The 21,434-nt window shown below is 38.5% G+C and overlaps 1 protein-coding gene across 4 annotated transcripts in view; it reads left to right on the forward strand.

Annotated features, from left to right (window-relative positions):
• Positions 1-21,434, forward strand: part of HDAC9 (histone deacetylase 9) — a 967,189-nt gene that overhangs the window by 74,733 nt on the left and 871,022 nt on the right. For all 4 annotated transcript variants that reach the window (XM_066238685.1, XM_066238688.1, XM_066238687.1 and 1 more), the window contains exon 2: positions 3,996-4,114. In XM_066238685.1, coding sequence (XP_066094782.1) covers positions 3,996-4,114 — 119 coding nt within the window. The remainder of the gene's footprint in view (positions 1-3,995; positions 4,115-21,434) is intronic.

Below are 21,434 nucleotides of genomic sequence, written 5' to 3' on the forward strand. Positions count from 1 at the left end.
AGGACTCTTAGCTGCTTCTTGTGGATCCAGGTAGCTTGAGGAGAATCAAGAGCCAAAATAACAATTCTTGGATCTCACTAAGTAAAAGATTCATAGCAATTGCATGCTTGTGTTTATCTCCTTTAATGTGCACGTATTTTTTACAGCATAAGCAAATTAATGTGGAAATTAAACTATTACTTGAAAACATAGGCGTATATCTGCTTTAATAATCTATACTCACAATCAGCATTCTTTCTTTTTTTAATTGTTTTCATTTACTTACCCACTTGACGGCCAGTTTTCTACTATTTCTAGTTGAAGTCTATTGTAAAGGTGATGCAGATAGGCGGAGAAAACCCAGTGTTTTCTCTGAAGCCCATCTGGATAAAGAAATGTGGGAAGATTTAAGAATAAATTGCTCATTCTCATTGACAGATGTTCCCAACTTTGTGACCCCTCTTTCTTTTCCAAACGGCTCAAAATAAGCTTCATTTCTAAAGTTTTATGCCAATTTTTGTCCCTAAAAGGTGTGAATAAGAGCTGCTAATCTGTTGATTTGTAAACCACCAGGAAAGGGAAGCTTAGGTAGTCAATGATATGCTCTTTCTCTCTCTCTCTCTCTCTCTCTCTCCCTCTCCCTCTCTCTCTCTCTCTCTCTCTCTCTCACACACACACACACACACACAGTGTGAACATTTGTGTAGAGGATCAATACTTTGTAAACCTTTTAGGAGAGCTCTTTAAATAATCATTTCAGTTATGAAGCTATAGTTATGAGAACTTTGGTTCATTGTGCTTCATTAAAAATGGAGAAGCAGTTGCTGGAAACTAGTACATATCAGTGTAGAAATGTATATTAATTTTCTTTATAATTGTTCAGATAACAAGGCTTTCATACTGTTAGAAGAATATATCATGATTAGGAAGTTATTAAAACGATTGAATGGCAAAGAGTAGTTTAAATTTTAAAATGTACTTAAATGATGATATTGTAGAAGTAGAATTCGTATTTCTCTCTGAGATCAACTTCGCAACTCAAGTCTACAGCTAGAAGGCAAAGCCCGACAATTATGTAACTAGCCATAAATCAGCATGTCATGGACCATGGTTGTTTACGTTTTTGGATAACTCTTGGATATTATTGGTTAAGTTGAATTATATTTGTAAATATACAAGTATCAGTTGTACAAATTGGCAATATAGGTTAAAATTATTTTGCTTAAGCACAGAGTAACCATGCCTCTGATGGAAGGCATCTTTCAGTGTTGCTTTAAGATTGCCTGTTCCTTGCTTTTTGTTATTCTTAATTAAAAATCAAACCATGCCACCCTGGACAGATAGTTTGGTTGTTTAGAGCATCGTCCTGAAGCACAGAGGCTGCCAGTTCAAGCTCTGGTCAGGGCACATACAGGGGCAGCTCAATGGCCCTGTCTCTCACTCTCTCTCTTCCTTTCTTGATAAAATCAATAAATAAAAATTAAAATTAGGCCCTGGCTGGTTGGCTCAGCGGTAGAGCGTCGGTCTGGTGTGCGGGGGACCCGGGTTCGATTCCCGGCCAGGGCACACAGGAGAAGTGCCCATTTGCTTCTCCACCCCCCCCCTTCCTCTCTGTCTCTCTCTTCCCTTCCCACAGCCAAGGCTCCATTGGAGCAAAGATGGCCCGGGCGCTGGGGATGGCTCCTTGGCCTCTGCCCCAGGCGCTAGAGTGGCTCTGGTCGCGGCAGAGCGACGCCCCGGAGGGGCAGAGCATCGCCCCCTGGTGGGCAGAGCCTCGCCCCTGGTGGGCGTGCCGGGTGGATCCTGGTCGGGCGCATGCGGGAGTCTGTCTGACTGTCTCTCCCCGTTTCCAGCTTCAGAAAAATCCAAAAAAAAAAAAAAAAAATTAAAATTAAACCATGTCATTGAGAACCAAAATGCAACAAGAATATTTATGAAATGTTTCAGGCTACAATGTAAAAAGGTAAAAAATACTAACCATCTCAACGTCTACACACTCACTAATTTCAGATACCCTATAAATTTAAATCTTACTGTTTTAATTTTGATTTATTTAATTAAGGATCAGATAGCAACTCAATTTCCTCATCTCTGAAGGAAGTGTGGGGAGAGTTACAAGTATCTATTACATGGTTGATGTGAAGATGATGTCAACTATGGTCTGTCTAAAAGCAAATGATTTTTTACTTTAAAATATGACATTGACATTTTTCTACTTAGAAGCCAATATCAGAATGTCTACTTGCTGGTATAAAAATCAAAAGACTTTACTGCTCTTTCTTTTTTCTTTTCTTTCTTTCTTTCTTTCTTTTTTTTTTTTAAGAAATACTACTTAGCCATAAGAAATGATGATATATTGCTATTTGTGACAAAATGGATGGAACTTGAGAACATTATACTAAGTGAAATATGTAAATCAGAAAAAGCTAAGAACTATATGATTTCACACATAGTTGTGATATAAAACTGGTACTCATGGACATAGATAAAAGTGAAGTGGTTATGAGGAGGGGGGTTGGAGGGGTAGAGAAGTAAAGAGGGACAGATGTACAGTGACAGAAAATGACTTGACTTTGGGTGATGGGCACACAGTGCAATCAACAGTTCCAATGCTGTAGAGATGTTCACCTGAAACCTATGTATGTACTCTTGTTGATCCATGTCACCCCATTAAATTTAATTTCTAACTAACAAAAAAGAAATATTGCTTTCTCATCAACATGGAAATTAAAATTCTTCAAATAATGTTGATAAAATAAGCACATCAGTATAATTTTGAAGTTTTATAAAAATATACACTTTATTGTTACTAAATCTTAGTGCATATCTAGCACTAGAGATGTAATAAGTAGCCTGCTACAAGTAATGACTGTATTGAACTCTTCTAATAATGAGCATATATCTATTTAGGGACCATTTAAAGTATTATAGATATGCTTAGAGAGGTTACATAGTTCTTCAAAGGAAATACGTATTTATATCCTGCTTTATACATTTGGGCAAAAAATAGTAATAACACTTTCAAAATGCTGATGGGAAAACGAATCACAATAAATATGTTGGGTTCTCAAGATAAAGAAATGTATAATTCTCAAGAGTTACAGCACTCTGTATATAAAAATAGTGCAATCGGGCTATCCTATTTTTGCAAGAGACTCATTAAGTGCAACTCTAAAAGCTTCTTCTTTTTCCTCTTCTTTTTTTAAACTTTGACAAATTCCAGTAAACTGTGAGGAAACTGTCCTTTCAATTGCTTTTCCTTTGCCGAAATGTCTAGCAGTGAGAGTACATTTGAACTTAAGGCAGAAAGTCCCTTCCATTCCTTTCAAGAGGCCCATCCTGTAAGTGCCACTCCTAGAAAGACTGTGGCTGTTATTGCTTTTGGCTGGAACAAGATTGCACAAGTCTTCAAGAAGAGATGGAAATTGTAATGGGAGTTTTCTGTCACTCTTATAGTTTATGGTTTATGTATTCTTTTTTTTTTTAGTCCATTAAAATTCCTTTGCCAAGAAGTCTTATCTCTAGAAGGAAATCTCTGACAATGATAAAAATACTATGTAATGAGAGACTTATATTCAAAATTCCAAAAAACTTTTTTTTTTGGAATTTCCACAATAATAACAAAAAGCAAACTACAGTGACTACTAAATAGGAAACTGATTATAATTATGTGGAGTGGTTTCCTATTCATAGATGCCTGCCACATCTATTATTTCATTTTGGTGTTCACATTATTCCTGCATTTTAAGTGTGACTGGTAAATTTGCTTTTTTTTAGATAAAAGTATAATAGATGTATAAATAATATTAAGTGCATATAAAACCTGTCTATATATCTATAATAGATCATATTACTGATATAGATGATTAGAGATGAAGGTTTAAGACACATGGGAAGTTAACGTGGCTGCCTCAGAGATCCACGGTTCAGTTGTGGCTGAGCTGAGACTCTAGTTTCTTTTCCTTTGTGGTTTGACAGAACCTGTATCATCCACATTTATTTTTCTTGCACTCTAGGTTTGTTGTCTGCCAGCCACTCGTGGACCGACATTGCCAGCTGACGCGAAGCCGTGACTCCACCTCCCACCCATCGCTCCTCCTCCCGGTTCTCATGATGAGCTCGCCAGTGCAGCCCGGTCAGTCCGATTGCTTTTTCAACCATTAACAGGCTTCATATGACAGGGGTTGTTTTGTGTTGCTTCAGACCAAAAATTTAAGTCATGAGATGACTTTTTTCCTGATGAAGATTGGTGGATATAATGCATTTTTATTCTATAGCGAGTCCTCTGTTCCACAATCCATTTGGCTTTCCCGGCGACTGATTTCATTTGCCTTGTTATCTGAGCACGGGGCTTTCAGTCATGTGCTTCGAATGTTACATTTGGGTTGAATTTTATAAAGCTGTAACTGTTTATTAAATATGACATCTATGGACATCTCATTCACACTGATAGCCTTTCTGACTCGATCAGTATCTGTATGCTGTCAGATTTGTCTGCATGGGGAGTCACTCCTCGTCATCTCTTGACACATGGGAAGAATGTTTCTCCTCCTCGCCCTTCTTTACTGTCCCTTCTGTTTCCTATATACCTATTCAATTATAACCTCAGCACCTGCTTCCTCCAAACCCAGTGTGGCTTGTGTGGTGTTGGGACCAATGCTGCCAACACCCATTCCTGCAGGAACAGGGTGTCACCTTTGGTGGGGATGGGGGGGGGGTCAGAAACCACGTGTTTAGTGTGAACACATTTTAAAAGAATTTTCCGTTCGGGTTATTAGAGGAGCATTTATTTCTAGATCACTTAAAACACTCTCAGCATATTGATATCTTTGTCTTAATCAACTTCCAAGACTGGAGCCAATGTAATATTATATTCAGAGTTTATAAAAGGATATCTTTTGCCAAGAGTTTCATGCTGTGGAGTGCCACACCCGGATTAGCTGCTCTGGAATTTCATGGCCTCATCCGTCTTACCCCACACCCCCAAGAGGCCACCAGCTTGTATGTTGAATTTGGAACTGGAAATTATTGGAGGGTATAACAGTGATTGTTATTTGAAATGAGGTAGCAAAGCTATTCCAGAGTCTTTAGTCCCAGTCATGATTTAATATCAGCATTATAATCTGAATAAGCAGATGAAGTATTACCTAGGCCTCTTAGCAGAGCCCTGTAGCCCAGAGTTTCTCCAGCTTTACCATACATTAGATTAGCATCATTAGGAGGGAATGTTCAAAACAAGCCCCTTGCCCATAGTTTTTGACTCAGTAGGTCAGGAGTGGGGCCCAATAATTGCGATGTTTGAAAATTGATGCTACTGCTGCTTGGAGACTACACTTTTTCAACCACTGGTCTAACCGGCTGTTCCTGTTCCTTCCGTGGCCACTGCCTGCTCCCCACACCCTCCCAGACAGACTGTGTGAGCTGCATTGCTCATCACAATTGTCGCCTAGTCTTCTAATCCTTTCTGAGATGAACTTAAAACCGTGTTTGCATTTTATAGATAGATGTATCTATTGCATTTTAAATATATATTATATATTCATTTATATATAAATTTAATGTTTCAAAATTGCATAATTTAAAAGAGGCATTTAATTTAGAATCCACAGACAAAATTTTTTTTTTTAATGATAGAATGTGTAGAAATCATTAAAACACATAGTAAAAGCAATAGGAACAACTTGGCCAAGAACAGAATTGGCAGAAGACTTCCTCCATGTCCAGTAGTTAGTGTTTAAAATTTGTATAGGGGTTGGTCTTTAATTCTCTAGACCAGAAACTAGACTATTTATATATATATTTAAAATTTTCCCATGTCCTGTTTTTCACTACCTCATCAGCATACACACATACACATACACACACTAACAGACACACACCTCCACCCTTGGCTTCGCAGGGGAGCCACAGAGTGACAGGGCGATTTGAATGGTGGGAAAATGAACTTAGGCACTGACAACAACTGTATTCAAATGGAACATTTGAAACGGCACTTCCACCTGGATATGTAATCTTACAGACACAAAGGGCCGTTACCATCAAGGCTAATGAAAGAGGAAGCTAAGCAGGAAAAATCTGAATCCAAATTATAATGTAATTCAACCTATAAAACTTAATATCTTTCAGATAGTGCCAATGTAGCAATTCCAGTGTCTTGATGGTCTCTGTTTACCGTTGTTCTAACATGTGTAGACTTGGACGCACTTGATTTTAATGGGAAACACAGAGTCCCTCCAGAACACTGTTGTTAGTGGTTAGATTCCCAGTCTGGCCCATCAAGGCCTCTGTAAAGGTAACTAAATTGCAATGAATGAATACAGAAATAGTTTGATAACATTTGGCTGAAAAAGAGAATCAATGCAATGTAACAAGAAGTATTTTTCAATTTTACTCGCTTAAAGAGAAGTGGATCAAATGGCAGAAAGTTAAAGAGGTGGGAGATTTTATGGTGATTCTTAGTGTGAGGTATGGGCACCTTAGAGAACTGCTCAGGTCGGTCTGTATTACATTGAATTTCATTCTAAGAGTAATGCTTTTGGAGAGGTTGGTGTACGGGTGATATCACTCTTGGTTTTCTCATCTTATGTGTGAAACAGAGGGCGGGGGTGAGATTTTTGTTATTAATGTTGTTGTAGAGGTAACCGCTTGAGATGTAAAGTGTATAAGGCAGGAAAGCTAGAGAAACGGTGTTTATATGTACAGAACAGATGGGCAGAAGCAACATTTACTGAACTGCGTGAGATAAAAGAGAGAAGGAAAACAGAAGAGTGAGTACAGCTAACACCTCCTGAGGGAGAAGAAACGAATCAAGAGCATTTGAGATGAAATAGGAGTCTGTTGTCCACCCAGCACAGGTTATTGGTTGCGTAGAGAGTGAATGTGAACCCGTGCTTCAAGGCACAAATGAGAAGGAGGGACTACCATGCGTAGCTCTGCTTCTGGTACTCAAGATGATAACAACTTGTAGCATCTGGAAAAAACTCAAGAGTTCCTATACGGACATGTATTGTAATACATAAGATGGTCAAATCCACTGGACTCTTCTTTCAAAAACAAAACACAAATATCGTATATACCTGAGCTATACATAGCTCACAACTGGGGATACGTGACAATTGAAATCAGCATACCCCGCCCCTCCAAGAATATTGAAGTTATAGTATGAAAATATCCTGTGAGGCTTCTGTTTCAATAAGGCAGGTCACGGCAGAAATGAGACTTGTTCAGTTAAGAGAAAGGACAAACATAATAAATGAGACAGCTACTTAGTGAAGCTCATTTGATTGCAGAGTCCTTAACATTTCCAGGTGGACTTTCTTATAAATACTTTTGCTGTGTTGAGAACAGCATTATACAGAGGTCTCAATCAGTTCTGTTTGGGAAGATTTTATGAGTGAAATCTGAACTGAGGAAAGTCATAGCAAATGGGCCAGGTGAGGGGGAGTTTTTTCTGTTTGTTGCAAGACCCGAAATACACTTGTTATCTATAAAGGAAAGTGTTGGCCACAATCATAAATACATTATTCTGCTCTTAGCCTGTTTCATACAGCATGATGAATACTATACCGGTGAAAAATAACCTAATCGTTTGACTTTTAAAAAAAGTGTTTTTCTTACACCTCCTTTTTCTTAACTCTGTGGAAAGAGAATTAGATTGGTCTTATGCATTCGCCATCCACTTATTTTGCTTTTGTTCCGCAAAGGTCTCTAAGGACATTTTGTGCACCAGAAACATAGACTCACTCCAGTTATTACAGAAATTCTTTAATAACCAGTCTCTCCGGCGGCATTTCTGTTTGTCTTGAAAATTGGTTCTGGGATGGTGTGAATTCTTCTTTTCCCCACCTCATACAAGTTCTCCGTCCATATTCAAGACTGGTTGACATCAAGTACGGAATAGTACTAGCTTGCTCATGCAGTCAGCCAAACAATAAGCGCTGAGTTTTGAATGTAGAATCACCCACTGGTTTTGATGTTCATCTTGCTGGCCCGGTAATGAATGTTCTAAGCCAGGGCACTGAGAAGCCTGGATGGAGGGAAGACTAAATGGACAAGATTAGGAGCGAGCTGCTGCAGTTGTGATAGTCATTGATCCAAAACTGATTCAGCATCTGTTTTGTGCCAGGTAGTGGGTTATTTAGTAGGGACACAAAGAGTACTAAATCATGGTTACTAGCCTTACAGACAGCAGCCTTTAGTGGGAGAGCCGGAAGTGTAAATAGTTTTGGTTCCTTCAGTGTGCTGAGTACTTTAAGGAATATACGAGCAGAAACTAGTTTCTGTACAGCAGTGTGGATGCCACTTCTAGTCATTTAATTTTTTATCAGGCGTGCCAAATCTCAGAAGGAAAGACTTCGGGGCTCATCTAATCTAGAGTTTCCCAAACATGTCCAATAATAAAAATCACCGGAGGCGCTTGTTAACAAGTCTCAGCGCCCTCCCCTAAGGAGACGTGTGTGGTAGACCTGGAGGGGTAAGTAGTATCAGAGCACAGCGCTCTTCACTGTGACTTGGGGAAGTGCAGAAATGTTCTTTAATCTGCCTAACAAGCTCTGGTGTTTCTTAGTCTGAAACGCTAGAAAAACAACAACAAAAAATACATCATTAAATCTGATCTCCATATAGGTGTATTCTCCTGTGAGCTAAGATATAACTCAGTTTTTTTGCTTTCTGGTAAATCAAATATTAGTGCTGTTGAAAACTAGAGGAGGGAGTAATTTGTGGGAAAATTCTAGTGGCTTATATGTAGTTTCTGCTCCCTGGGTCATCCTGGATTTTTGTGGCAAGGAACCAGAGATTCCTTTTTTTTTTTTTTTTTGCACCCAGACCAACTTTGCTCCAATGGAGCCTTGGCTGTGGAAGGGGAAGAGAGAGACAGAGAAAAAGGAGAGGGGGAAGGATGGAGAAACAGATGGGCGCTTCTCCTGTGTGCCCTGGCCAGAAATTGAACCCAAGACTTCCACATGCCAGCGACTCTCTACCGCTGAGCCAACCAGCCAGGGCCTCAAACAGATTCTTATAGGTAGAGTATAGTTCTTGTCATCCCTGCTCCTCAAAACAGGTCTCTGCCTATTTTAACCCAGAGAAGGTGTTTTTGTATGATACCAAGATTGTAGATATATGATTTGAGCTTGAACACTTTTAAGAGTAATTAAGCCGCATCAACCCTAGAATGATTTCAGTATGACTTTTAATTTTGATGAATCTAATTTAGATATATAAAGTAATTTTGTTGAAAATGTGCCCAAGGAATTTTTTAATCGTGGAACACAAGGTGCATGATACCCCCTGGAGCTAGACAGTGATGTGACTTTGTGGGCTTCCAGATGACTTTGGATGGTAGAGTTGTCATAGCAGAAATTGCAACGTCCTGTCTCTTTCGCGTAAAGGTAGCTAATTTCTCTTTTCTTCACCACTATGGGAACATATACTAACCACTCCACCCATGTGGAATGAGGGGACCAAGCTATTAAAATAAGCTGAAGGCGGGTGGCAAGATCTTACATTCTCTTCCTTTTCTTTTCTCATTTGTTGAATTTTCCCTATGTGCCTCTGTTTTTCTAAACAGCTGAGTTCTCTTATAGACGTGTAGAGTAGGTTTAGCTAATGATCAAAAAGTTCTTTGAAATACAACTTTGTTATGGAAATGCTAAGTTGTAGAAACAATTTGAGGGCAAGCATTAATAAAAGCTTCACTGCAAGCATTTTTAAAGAGGACTAATAAAAGCTTCACAGTTCAATTAATATAGCGCAACACTGGGTTTTCTAGGAGCATATGGGGCCCAGAAGGCCTGCCCCTGTTTTTAAAATTTACGAACTCTTTAATGATTCACCACTTTCCTCCAGTGCATTCCCCACTGTGCTGCCATTTAGTCATTAAGTAGGAAACGAAAACCAGGACAAAGCTGCAAACAAATATCATAATGTCCAAGTGGGGACTTTTTCTTCAGTGTGTTTGCAATGTGCTACCATAAAAAATGAATGGTGTATGCCAACAAAGTCAATAAAATTAAAAAAAAAAAAGAATGGTAAATGAAATAGAGTCATAGGACAAATCAAGTAGGTTATGCTTCCCCAGATGAGTGATTCGTTGGCTTTTTAATGAAATACAGGTCAAACATCATTGCAGTAAACTCGATGTAACCGAAATGTTTTTAGTTACCTGGCTAATGATCTACTTCAAGTGGTGTACAAGAAAAATATTCTAAGATAATCAAATAAATTAGTTCCTTTGCATTTGCTTCTTTTTTTTTTTTTTGAAATAAAATTTGATCACAGAGTACAGTATTGGTTTGAAACACTTAATATTAAATTTATTACATATTATTTTGAATTTATTTTACTAATATAGCTTTACAGTTATTTATTCTTTTGCTATTTCTAAGTCAAAACTTTTCCATTTGATATTCAAGTTTAAGCCATAAAACAGTATTTTATTTCATTCATTCTGCAATTCTTGAGGGACAGTATTTTTTTTTTTTTTTGTATTTTTCTGAAGTTGGAAATGGGAAAGCAGTCAGACAGACTCCCGCATGCACCCGACCAGGAGATGATGCTCTGCCCATCTGGGGCATTGTTCTGTTGCAACCAGAGCCATTCTAGCACCTGAGGCAGAGGCCCTAGAGCCATCCCCAGCGCCAGGGCCAACTTTGCTCCAATGGAGCCTTGGCTGCGGGAGGGAAGAGAGAAACAGAGAGGAAGGAGAGGGGGAAGGGTGGAGAAGCAGATGGGAGCTTCTCCTGTGTGCCCTGGCCAGGAATCAAACCCAGGACTCCTGCATGCCAGGCCGACACTCTACCACTGAGCCAACCGGCCTGGGCCTTGAGGGACAGTATTTTAAGAGTGAGGTACAACCCTTTCCCCGAAGTGTTCAGTTTAATTATTTTCTGCATGTTTGTTTGTTCCGGACTGTCCTAACTGTAATGTCAGGTTATCTGAAATTATAGTTTCATATATGCTGAGGAAGAATTCACTTAATATGCACCATTCTTATGGTTGCTCTTTATTGTATATTGTAGCAATTCTCAACCTGTGGGTCGCGACCCCGGCGGGGGTTGAATGACCAAAACATTCGATGGCTTCAGGCGACCCCTGTGTTTTGGTCGTTCGACCCCCGCCGGGGTCGCAACCCACAGGTTGAGAACCGCTGGTATATTGGAATCACTTTTTACACACCCTCATAGTTTTACATATTATTATGAAAATCTAGGCCAATTATACAATGGTTAATAAATACTTGTTTTACACTGGTCTTTTCATGAATACAGTTATTAAACAGTGCTGGGCTTTATTTTCTGAAGATCTATGAGCAAAATGTTGGTCACTGTGTAAAGTACACAGGAATAGCCTTTTATTTTCAGCATTATTTGGGACCTTTATAGAAATTTTTTTCTCTGTATGCTTTAGGGTTTACCCTTTAAGAGTCCCAAAACTTTGCATATGTGCAAGTTGTGTGATGTGTGAGTGTTTTTGTGTTTGTGTTGCAATACTATAAAAAAACTCTGAGGTCTCTAGTTATATAAGGCCATATTCCTCCCACTAAATAACACTCATATGCTTTACTTTATATGGTTTTCTGTTTATTTCTTAACTTTTGTCTGTCATCTATTGAGAATGTCAATATATAGCAGTCTCCCCCATTTATGATGGATTGCCTCTAATTTTTTGTAGGCTTAGAAAGCAAAGAACTGTGTTAAATAAACTTGTTAGTAAGATAAGAACAAGTTTGACAGGCTCTAGGGAAATGCACAAAGATCTCTCTTTTGTTTTTGTTTTATACATTTAAAATTTTCTTTATTTATGGATTTTAGAGAGAAAGAAAGGGAGAAAGAAGGTGGGTGGGCAGAAGACAGGAAAATTGCTCTGTTCCTGTAACCTGTCCTGACTGGGGATCGAACCAGCAACCTCTGCGCTTGGGGAGGAGGCACTCTGATCACCAAGCTGTCTGACCAGGGCAACAGCCTTCTCTTTTATGAGCAGAATACATGCTTGTTTTTTTCTTACATATAGTTATTATATTTCAACTGTCTCCTGACACCCCATATTTTCTGGGTTCTCTCCATCTTTGTTATGTAGATTTACAAAATTCTGAGCTTTTATGATAGCTAGGTCATTGTGGTTTCGATTTTTGCCATACATATCTTGAAAATTATCATCAATCAGTTTTACCAGTGCTTATCCAGGTGTTGACGTATTTGTGTTGCTTCAGAGTTTCTTTAATATCCCAAATGGAAAAACACGTGACTAAGTTGTTGGTTTTTCTCTCAAATCTTGTATTGAGTTACAGAAAATGGAAAAAACTGAGATCGTCTGTGAAATGGTTTTAAGTTCTTTTTTCACGATAACTTTCTAGCATTTGATTATATAGGCCTCTTTGCTCCTATGATAGATGGTTGCTCCATAGATAGTACTGTATAATTAACCTTTCTCCCCAGGCTCCTCTTAACTTCCAAGAAGACTTTATCTTTGTGTTGATTTTATCGTCCCGCTGACAGTGGGCTGAGCTGGGGAATTTCCTTTGGAGTTAGAATAATAATTTCAGCCTCTTTGGAATTATGTGAGTCCTGAGAGGGGGCAGATAATCATAGCAGCACACATGTAGGCATTCGTCTTCTATCTTTCGCTCTCTGTGGAAATTGTACGCAGAAAGAAATGCTGAAATAACATATAAACAAATTATTAATAAGAAAGGCTAGTTATGAGGTTTAGACTCTGGGAATGTATGCATGTTTGACTAAAAGCTAGTGACACCTTCTGGGTCTGCTTTTCCTAGAAAGGTTACTTGATTACCTGACCTGTGTTTTTCTGATTTTGAGATTTCAAGTGTTTTCTTTTTTTTTTTTGTATTTTTCCGAAGCTGGAAACGGGAGGCAGTCAGACAGACTCCCGCATGCGCCCGACTGGGATCTACCGGGCATGCCCACCAGGGGGCGATGCTCTGCCCACCAGGAGGCGATGCTCTGTTGCCATCAGAGCCATTCTAGCGCCTGAGGCAGAGGCCACAGAGCCATCCTCAGCGCCGGGGCCAACTTTTCTCCAATGGAGCCTTGGCTGCGGGAGGGGAAGAGAGAGACAGAGAGGAAGGAGAGGGGGAGGGGTAGAGAAGCAGATGGGCGCTTCTCCTGTGTGCCCTGGCCAGGAATTGAACCTGGGACTCCTGCACGCCAGGCCGATGCTCTACCACTGAGCGAACCGACCAGGGCCTCGAGTGTTTTCTGGAGATCTAAGACTCCTGTACTGATGGGCAAAGCTAGAACATTATCCTGAACCTCTATTTTAAAAATCTCTATCTCATAGGAAAAAATGTGGCAAGTCATTTATACTTAATTGGTTTGTCACTGGGATCGCAAATGTCTGCCTAATGTGTTAATGGCCATGGGCATTTAGGAATTTTACTGTCATTTCGGGTATACTGTCTGTTGAAATAAACTGTTAACCCAGTGATTGTGAAATAAGTCTCCCTGAAGTCCTATCTTCTCTTATTATATGTTGTGTTTAAAAAAATTACTATAATTAAAGACATAAGAAAATAAAAGCAACATAGCTATAAAAACCCTTTTGGGTAGTTTTTGTTTTGTGTTTAATGTATCTGAATTTTTGTGCCAATAATATGGTGCCTATATATATGTTTTTATGATGGAGAATTGAATATATCTTATTTTGGCTTTATGTTGAAAGTGAAACAATAAATTAGAAAACAGATTTTAAAGGTAATAATAGTATATTAGTGAAAGAGCCTAGAGATTAGTAGAAGAAGTCAGGAAGCCAATTATAGAACGAGGAAAAATAATGCATACCATAACTGGTGTTAGGCAATGTGTGCTTCTGGACCTCCGAATTTCAATTAAATATGTCAAAGTAGAGTTCATTTTCCCTTCTGTTGGGAGAGCGAATAATTTGCCTACCCATCTGCCTTCCTACCTTTCTTAATTTTCTCTCTTTCTTTTACTTTTATCTTGTCTAACTCCAAAAAAGATTTGGGATCTATATAATATGTTTTAAAAAAAATAAAATACATAAGGAGGCAAGGACATAAAGGAAGGGAAATTGGATAAAGTAAATACCCTTAGTACACGCACTCAAGCTCTATCAAGTTTCTAGAAGAGGAATAGGCTCTGAGCTTGCTGGGAGCAAGTCTGTTTTCTGTCATGAGATGAGTCTTCCTTCAGCCTAGATCTGATCAAGTCACTGCTGTGTTTAAGAAGTGTCCATGGCTTTCCATGACCTCTACCAGGGGTTCACAAGGACCCTGCCCCCTGTTCAGGTCTGTGTTCCTTTCTCTTCTGCATGAACCCTGCCCCCCTGTTCTGGTCACACCTGGTCACCACCTGGAGCTGTGTGCTTTCCCCTGCCCTGCTCTCCTGCCTTTCTCACTATTGGGAGCTTCATTGCCCCACTTTGCACCATTGCGCCCTCCCCTATACACTACTCTCCCTTTCGCCCCTGGTTCTTGAGAAATGTCTTTACTTATCCTAGAGACTTGATTTCAAGTCCATTCTCCTGTGAAGCCTTCCTGGGGGACCCTGGGCTTCTCCGGCATCTGGTACTTCTGTTGATTACAGAACTTAGCCCTTCGTGCTGGGAGTTGTCTTAGTAATAGACTAAGCGTTTTGAGAGCAAGGGACATCTTTCTAAGATTTTTTTTTTCCTCTTGGTCTAAAGTAAAGCAGTGCTATTTATTTTACTCACAGTTGCTCGCTTAGTTAAGTAATACACTGCCTAGCACATAAAAGGAGCCACAGCAGTGAGGGGAAAAAAGGACAGTTTGTGAGGAGGCTGATGATAGTGGTGCTATCATTGGAGGGTGGGGAGGCGGTTGACAATATCTGAGCAAAACCAAGCTGCTCCATCTCTGGGAAATCATGTCCCTTCCGCATTGTTTTTTCTCATTTACTCATTTGTTGACTTTCTGTTCTTTTCACTTCTTTGGAATGACAGTTTTGAGATGTTCTTTTATTTCTATTTAGTGCTACCCACTAAAGTGTTTTCTAGGGAGGCTTGCCGATTCCTTGAACAATTAACATTGCAATCGGGTGGTTATTGTTTACAAGATTTGTGGCCGCATACTGAGTTCCCTAAATGTGGAGAAGCCTCTAAATTTGGAAGTGCTTTAGCTAGCACAGTGGCGTGGAAAGCAGCCTCACCAGTCTCTTTCCTTTTAGTAACTTAGACCTCTCCTTGTTCTAACACTTATAAGCTCCCTCCCTCTCCATAAAAATTACACATTGTAGTTAAGAATAGAGGAAAGAGTAAAAAGATTTCGAATAGTGGTAGCAAAATATTGTTTTAAGTTAGTTTAGAATTCATTAATCCTTTAAACTTTATGCATTAATACATTTTTGCATACTATATTATTAAGTTACTTTTTATGTATAATGTTTCTGAGGGCCTTCAATAAAATATATATATATATATAAAACAGCTGGTTTAACATTTATGACTTTTCTGTATATGTATGTTTTCAATTCTTATTTACATAATTTTATTAACCAATATCACCCTAATAGATTTAATATTTTTTTTTCTTTTTGGATCCTTCATAGTACCTAGTTTATTGTGTTGTATACCATTATTTATTTAAACTATCTGCTACAGATGGACATATGGTTTATTCCTAATCTTTAGCTATTGCAAATCATATCAACAAATAATATTATATAGTCATAAGACACTTAATGACAGGCATGCAAATGTGTCTGAGACGATTTTGTGGTTGTATGAACATCATCGAGCGTACTTACACAAACCTAGATGGTAAAGCCTACTGCACACCAAGATTGTAGGATATTGGCTACTGCTGCTAGGCTGCAAACCTGTCTGTATATATTACTATACCAAACGACACAACATTAAACCAAGCACAAGAAAACGATGCAATCAAGAGGCGCAGCAAACACAAGATGAGTGAGGCTGCTGTCAGTATAACATGGCATACTGTTTTACTACAGACATATCTTAAAGAAAAATTTTTCTAAGTAGAAAAATTACACGGTAACAAAAATGATAAAATGTATAGTGTACTAAATAGATAAATCATTATCGACTGTTATGAACTGCACACTGTTATATGTAGCATACTTGTACATGAGTCAGTGCAGTGGTCTATCTCTACCAGCATCACCACAAACACCTGAGTAGTGCATTGCCCTCCCGTGTAACCACAGCTACAGTGTCACTAGGCAACAAGGGTTTTGTAACTCCATTGTGATCTTATGGGACCACCATCTTATATGCATTCTGTTGTTGACTGAAATGTTATTAAGTGCCACATGATTCTATATAAGCTATTTTGTCACTTTTGCCAATCTGCCTTTGGGATAGATTTCTAGAAGTGGAATAGCGTGGTTCAAAGTTTGATATAATTTGACTAAATACTACAAAGTCCCTTCTGTAAGATTTGTAACACTTTGCATTCATATTAGTAATGTATGACAGTGACTTTCACTTCATGCTCACCGTGAAACTTTTGTTTTATTTTTTTAATCTGAGAGGTAAGATATGTCAGTGGTTTTTCATTTATTTTTCTCTTTTTATGAATGAATTTAAACATTCTTCCATTTATTTAATGGATATCTGTGTAATTTTATGTAAATTATTCATGTCATTTGCATTTTTACATTCAGTTGCTGGGTTATAGTTCCTTCTTATTCTAGAAGCTTTTGCCACTTTAGAGATGTATTTCCTTGTGATATAAATTGTGAATTCCTAGTTTCCCGTTTGTCTTTACATGTTCTTTCTCTTTCATGTTTTAATGTTTATTTAATCAAATATATTATTTCCTTTTTATTCTTACCAATTTTGAATCATGATTAGGAAGGTTTTATTATGTTATTATTATATGTATATAATAATATATTATCCAGGAATAAAATAATTCACCCATGCTTTCTTCTAGTACTTGTATAACTTTACTTTCTTATATTTATATATCCAATTCATTGGAAATTTATCTTCTTATATAATGTAAAATATGAGCCCAATTCTGTTTTTTGTGTGTGAGTGGAAATCTGTTTCTCCTAATATTGAAAATATTAACCTCACTAATATTCTATATGAACTTTTCAATATTTATCAAATTCACTTTGGTCTATGTCTGAAATTTTCCCTCTTTCATTTATCCACATGTTCATTCCCAATTTTATTTATAAAAGCATTGTCATATGTATAATTATTAATATTACAGCTCAATTTTTACAAATCTCTTAGCTATATATCTTTATTTCTTAATTTTTATTTTTTTATGACATCCATTCTAACAGGGGTGAGGTAATACATAGTACCTCATTGTGTTTTTTATTTCAATTTTCCTGATGACTAGTGATTTTGAGCACATTTTTATGTACCTGTTCGCCATGTGCAAGGTCTACTTTGTAAAACGTCTATTCAGGTTTTGCCCATTTTTAAATCAGATTTTCTTTCTTGCTACATAGTTATATGGGTTTTTTTATATATGAATATTAACCCCTATTAAGATATGTTGCTTGAAATTTTTTTTATTTTGTTAATTGTTTCCTTTCCTATGCAGCTTTTAAGTTTGAATCATAAGGAAATAGGAAATCTGAATAAACATATAATTAGTATGAAGATTTAAACACTAATCAAAAATCTAGCAAGAAAGAAAATCTCAGAACCAAATGTCTTCACTGGTGAATTCTACCAAAAATCAAAAGAAGAATAGACTCAATCCTTTTCAGTCTCTTCCAAAAAAAATTGAAGAGGAAAGTATACTTCCAAACTTTTTTTTATTCCATTAAATTTGTTGGGTTGACATTGGTTAATAAGCTCATATAGGTTTCAAGTGTACATTTCTATGATAGGAAAAAATAATGAACTTAGAAGTACTTTAATATAATAGTTGAAGTCTTCAGAAAGATTAAATTAGGACCTTAAACTTTCTGTGTGTTTCATTAAAGATGGCTTTACTATTTGCAGTTTAATATTTGATAGACAGAGTGATCTCTCACCTTACATATCTAGGCCACTGAGGTTCTTCTACTATCTGCCCAGGAAGTTCATTTCTCTAAAGATCGTGGGAAGAACAGATGTGGAATAGGCAAGCCCTGCTTGTCCTTTACCCAGAGCTCTCTGGGGAAGCCCTTTGGGGAGGCTCTTGTTTGTCACACACATAACAAGTATGTCTTTACCCTGAATGATGCAATGGTCCAGCCTCCTGTGGGGTAACATCCACTGACAACGCTATAACCCATTAGTTTGATCGCAAACTCCCTGAATCTGTAGGGATTTGCCCCAAGTCTAAATGAGTGACTAAATCTTACAGTACGAGATAAACCTGAAGTCTTTGGGGAATAGGGATTGTTAAGGTTAGATTGTTTATTTTGCTTGTTGTAACTGTAGGAGTGTTAAGGAAATGTTTACATCCTGTTGTGGTTGTATGTTCTTAACCAATACATGAGGTGAAGAACTTTGATCTTTTGCTTCTGCCTCCCTTATAGTCCTATTATTCTTTATCCCTTGCCATATGAAAAAAGTCTGCACACTCATGACATCTAAATACACCCATATCTCTTGCTTTGAGCACTTTGTTACCTTATCTAGTTAAGATAAATTATACAAATGCATATTTGGAATTATTAGTAAAAGCCCACGAATTTAAATATAAGCTCTGGAAACAAGTGTTACCTGTCATCTGTTATTCACTAAATCTTCCTTTGTCCCAGTTTCCTTATTTGGAAAATAGGTCATGAATTTGTTGTATTGGTACATAAAAGGTATAATTGTTAAAAAAAAAAAAAAAGCAGTAAAGGATCTAGTGTTCATTTAGAATTTTTACACACAAGTTTGTGTTTCTTTCTCCACTGTAACCTGTAACTGTCCTTTTGTGAATGTCACTGTAGACTCTGATGTCTGTGGGCCCTACGACAGGGAGGGTAAAGACCATCAACTCTGGGTTTCCAGTTCTGTCTCTGTCCCAGATTTGCTCTGATGTCTGTAGGCCCTACGACAGGGAGGGTAAAGACCATCAACTCTGGGTTTCCAGTTCTGTCTCTGTCCCAGATTTGCTCTGATGTCTGTAGGCCCTACGACAGGGAGGGTAAAGACCATCAACTCTGGGTTTCCAGTTCTGTCTCTGTCCCAGATTTGCTCTGATGTCTGTAGGCCCTACGACAGGGATGGTAAAGACCATCAACTCTGGGTTTCCAGTTCTGTCTCTGTCCCAGATTTGCTCACTTTTGAGCAAATGAAATCATCTCATTCCTCTTTGATATTATATTCCAGCCCTCAACTTTACCCCACCCACAATGATCAGTGACTTTCTAGCTTTTCTTCACCTTTTTGGGGTTCTTTGTTCACTGTTTTCCATGCCAGCATTTCTTGTGAGCACACCCCTTCCTCCCTTGCCCTCTGGGCATTTGCTGTTGTACATTAATTACATACAGTTGAATGAAAATATTGGCCACGAGTATCTTTCTAGACCTTATACTAGCAACATAGTTTTGTCATTTTTTTAAATGAAAATTTTTTTTGTCATATCAGGTAACATTGGTGAGTGTAAGAGATTTATTGTTTTTTGCTCTGTCTATCCCATGTTCATAAAACGTCTATTTGGTACCCAGGTTCAGATAAGAGCATTTGGAGAACTCTGTGGGTTTTATCGTCTGTAGCAGGCAGCTGAGTAACATGGAAAGAGAAAGAGAGCCAGGAAGAGTCAGGACATCTCTGATCAGAAAGCCAGCTCTGCCCTGACTACCTCGGGGCTTTAGAAAAGGTACTTCACCTCTCTGGATATCAGTTTTCCATCTTGCATTCATTTCCTGTGGCTGCTGTCACAAATTACCACAAACTTGGTGGCTTAAAATGACAGAAACTTATTCTCTCACAGTTCTGGAAGCCAGGAGTCCAAAATCCTGGACAGAAATCTAGGTGTTAGCAGGGTGCTGCTCCTTCCGGAGGCTCCAGAGCACAGTCTGTTCCTTACCTCTTCCAGCTCCTGGTGGCTGCCAGCATTCTGTGGCTTGTGGCCGCATCACTCCACTCTTCCTCCATGGTTTTCCTCTTCTGTGTGTGTCACCTCTCCCTCTGCCTCCCTGTTATAAGGATACATGTGACTACATTTAGGGCTCACCTGAGTAATACAGAATTATTTCTCCATCTCAAGATCTTTAATCACATCAACAAAGTCCCCCTCCTTTTTTTTTGCCATAGCATCTACAGGTTCCAAGGATGTGGGTATCTTTGTAAGAGATAGCATTATTCAGGCTACCAAACAGCCAAAATAATTCCTGAAGTCCAGCTGGCTCATAATTTCTATTCATGCATTTGCTCATTCATTTGCCCATTCACCAAACTTTTATTTCATGCCTGCTGTGCTAAGTATTATGAATAACACACTGACCATGCCTTTAATAAGTTCATTAAGTTGTGGATAATATATGTGTACCATATAGAGTAAATGCAGAGATCGAGGTAAGAGAGATAACGATTCAGACTGTAAGATTAATTCTTTGTATGTCTCCTTTTGCATAATTCTAGAGCATAGACCCCCATCATTCCTCAGTGCTTGTAAATTATTTCAGTACCTGTAGGGTTTATGTGCAGCTTGTAGACCAGAAAGTGTTTTGCAGGGGGAAAAACATAATCAAAATAATGTGTTTAGTATAAAGTAAAACACAGATGTTGACCCTCAAGGAATTTATAATTTTATACAATTCTTATCAACCCTGACTGCCCATCCACATAAAGAGCAGAGCTTAAACAAATATCTATGCCCTCTCCCCACCCAAATGTTGCGCTTGGTCCTGGGTGGAACCAAGGGCTCTATTTTTTCTCCCAAGCTCATCAGGAGGTTCTTACCTGCTGCTACCATTGAGCACAGAGAATCTCTGAAACAGGAGAAGCTACCTGTTGGTCAAATAAGTTTGTAAATATGATATATAGGTTTGCTCACTTATAGTTTGCATTGGGTGTGGGGGTAGGTTGTAAGCAGGCAGGGTTGTTATAGCCTAAGGCTTAGTTTTAAGACTAAGCTTTTCCCACACCCTTGACTGTTGCATGATAGGGGGTGGTGCACTCTTATGAGGAATCCCATCATGCCTCAGATAAATGACTTTGTATCAGAGACTTCTTTGTTTGTATATTGGATTAAAGGTTTTGATTTCTACCCTATAAAATGGGGCAGACTGGGAGCTTGCTCTCTCTCTGTTCCTGAGATTAGCATTAGAGAGGAGAGCAGAGAAAGGCTACGTGGAGGAGAGAAGAAGCCAAGATGGCAGAATGCTGAAGGAGAAGCCAGTTTGTGCAGAGAGAGGGAGATGGGTGTAAAGCCAGTGTCCATGGCCATCATCACAGCAGCTTGGCCCATGCAGGTTCGCATTGGATTCAGAAAGTGGGTAAAGAAACAATGGAGCCAAGAACTGGTGGGCCATCATCTTTGATTCTAGCTTGCACCCAGCGGGCAAGTAAAACACACACTGGGCTCCAAAACCCACTCACATTCA

Source organism: Saccopteryx bilineata, chromosome 7, assembly GCF_036850765.1.
Source record: "Saccopteryx bilineata isolate mSacBil1 chromosome 7, mSacBil1_pri_phased_curated, whole genome shotgun sequence".
In the NCBI taxonomy this organism is placed as follows: Eukaryota; Metazoa; Chordata; class Mammalia; order Chiroptera; family Emballonuridae; genus Saccopteryx; species Saccopteryx bilineata.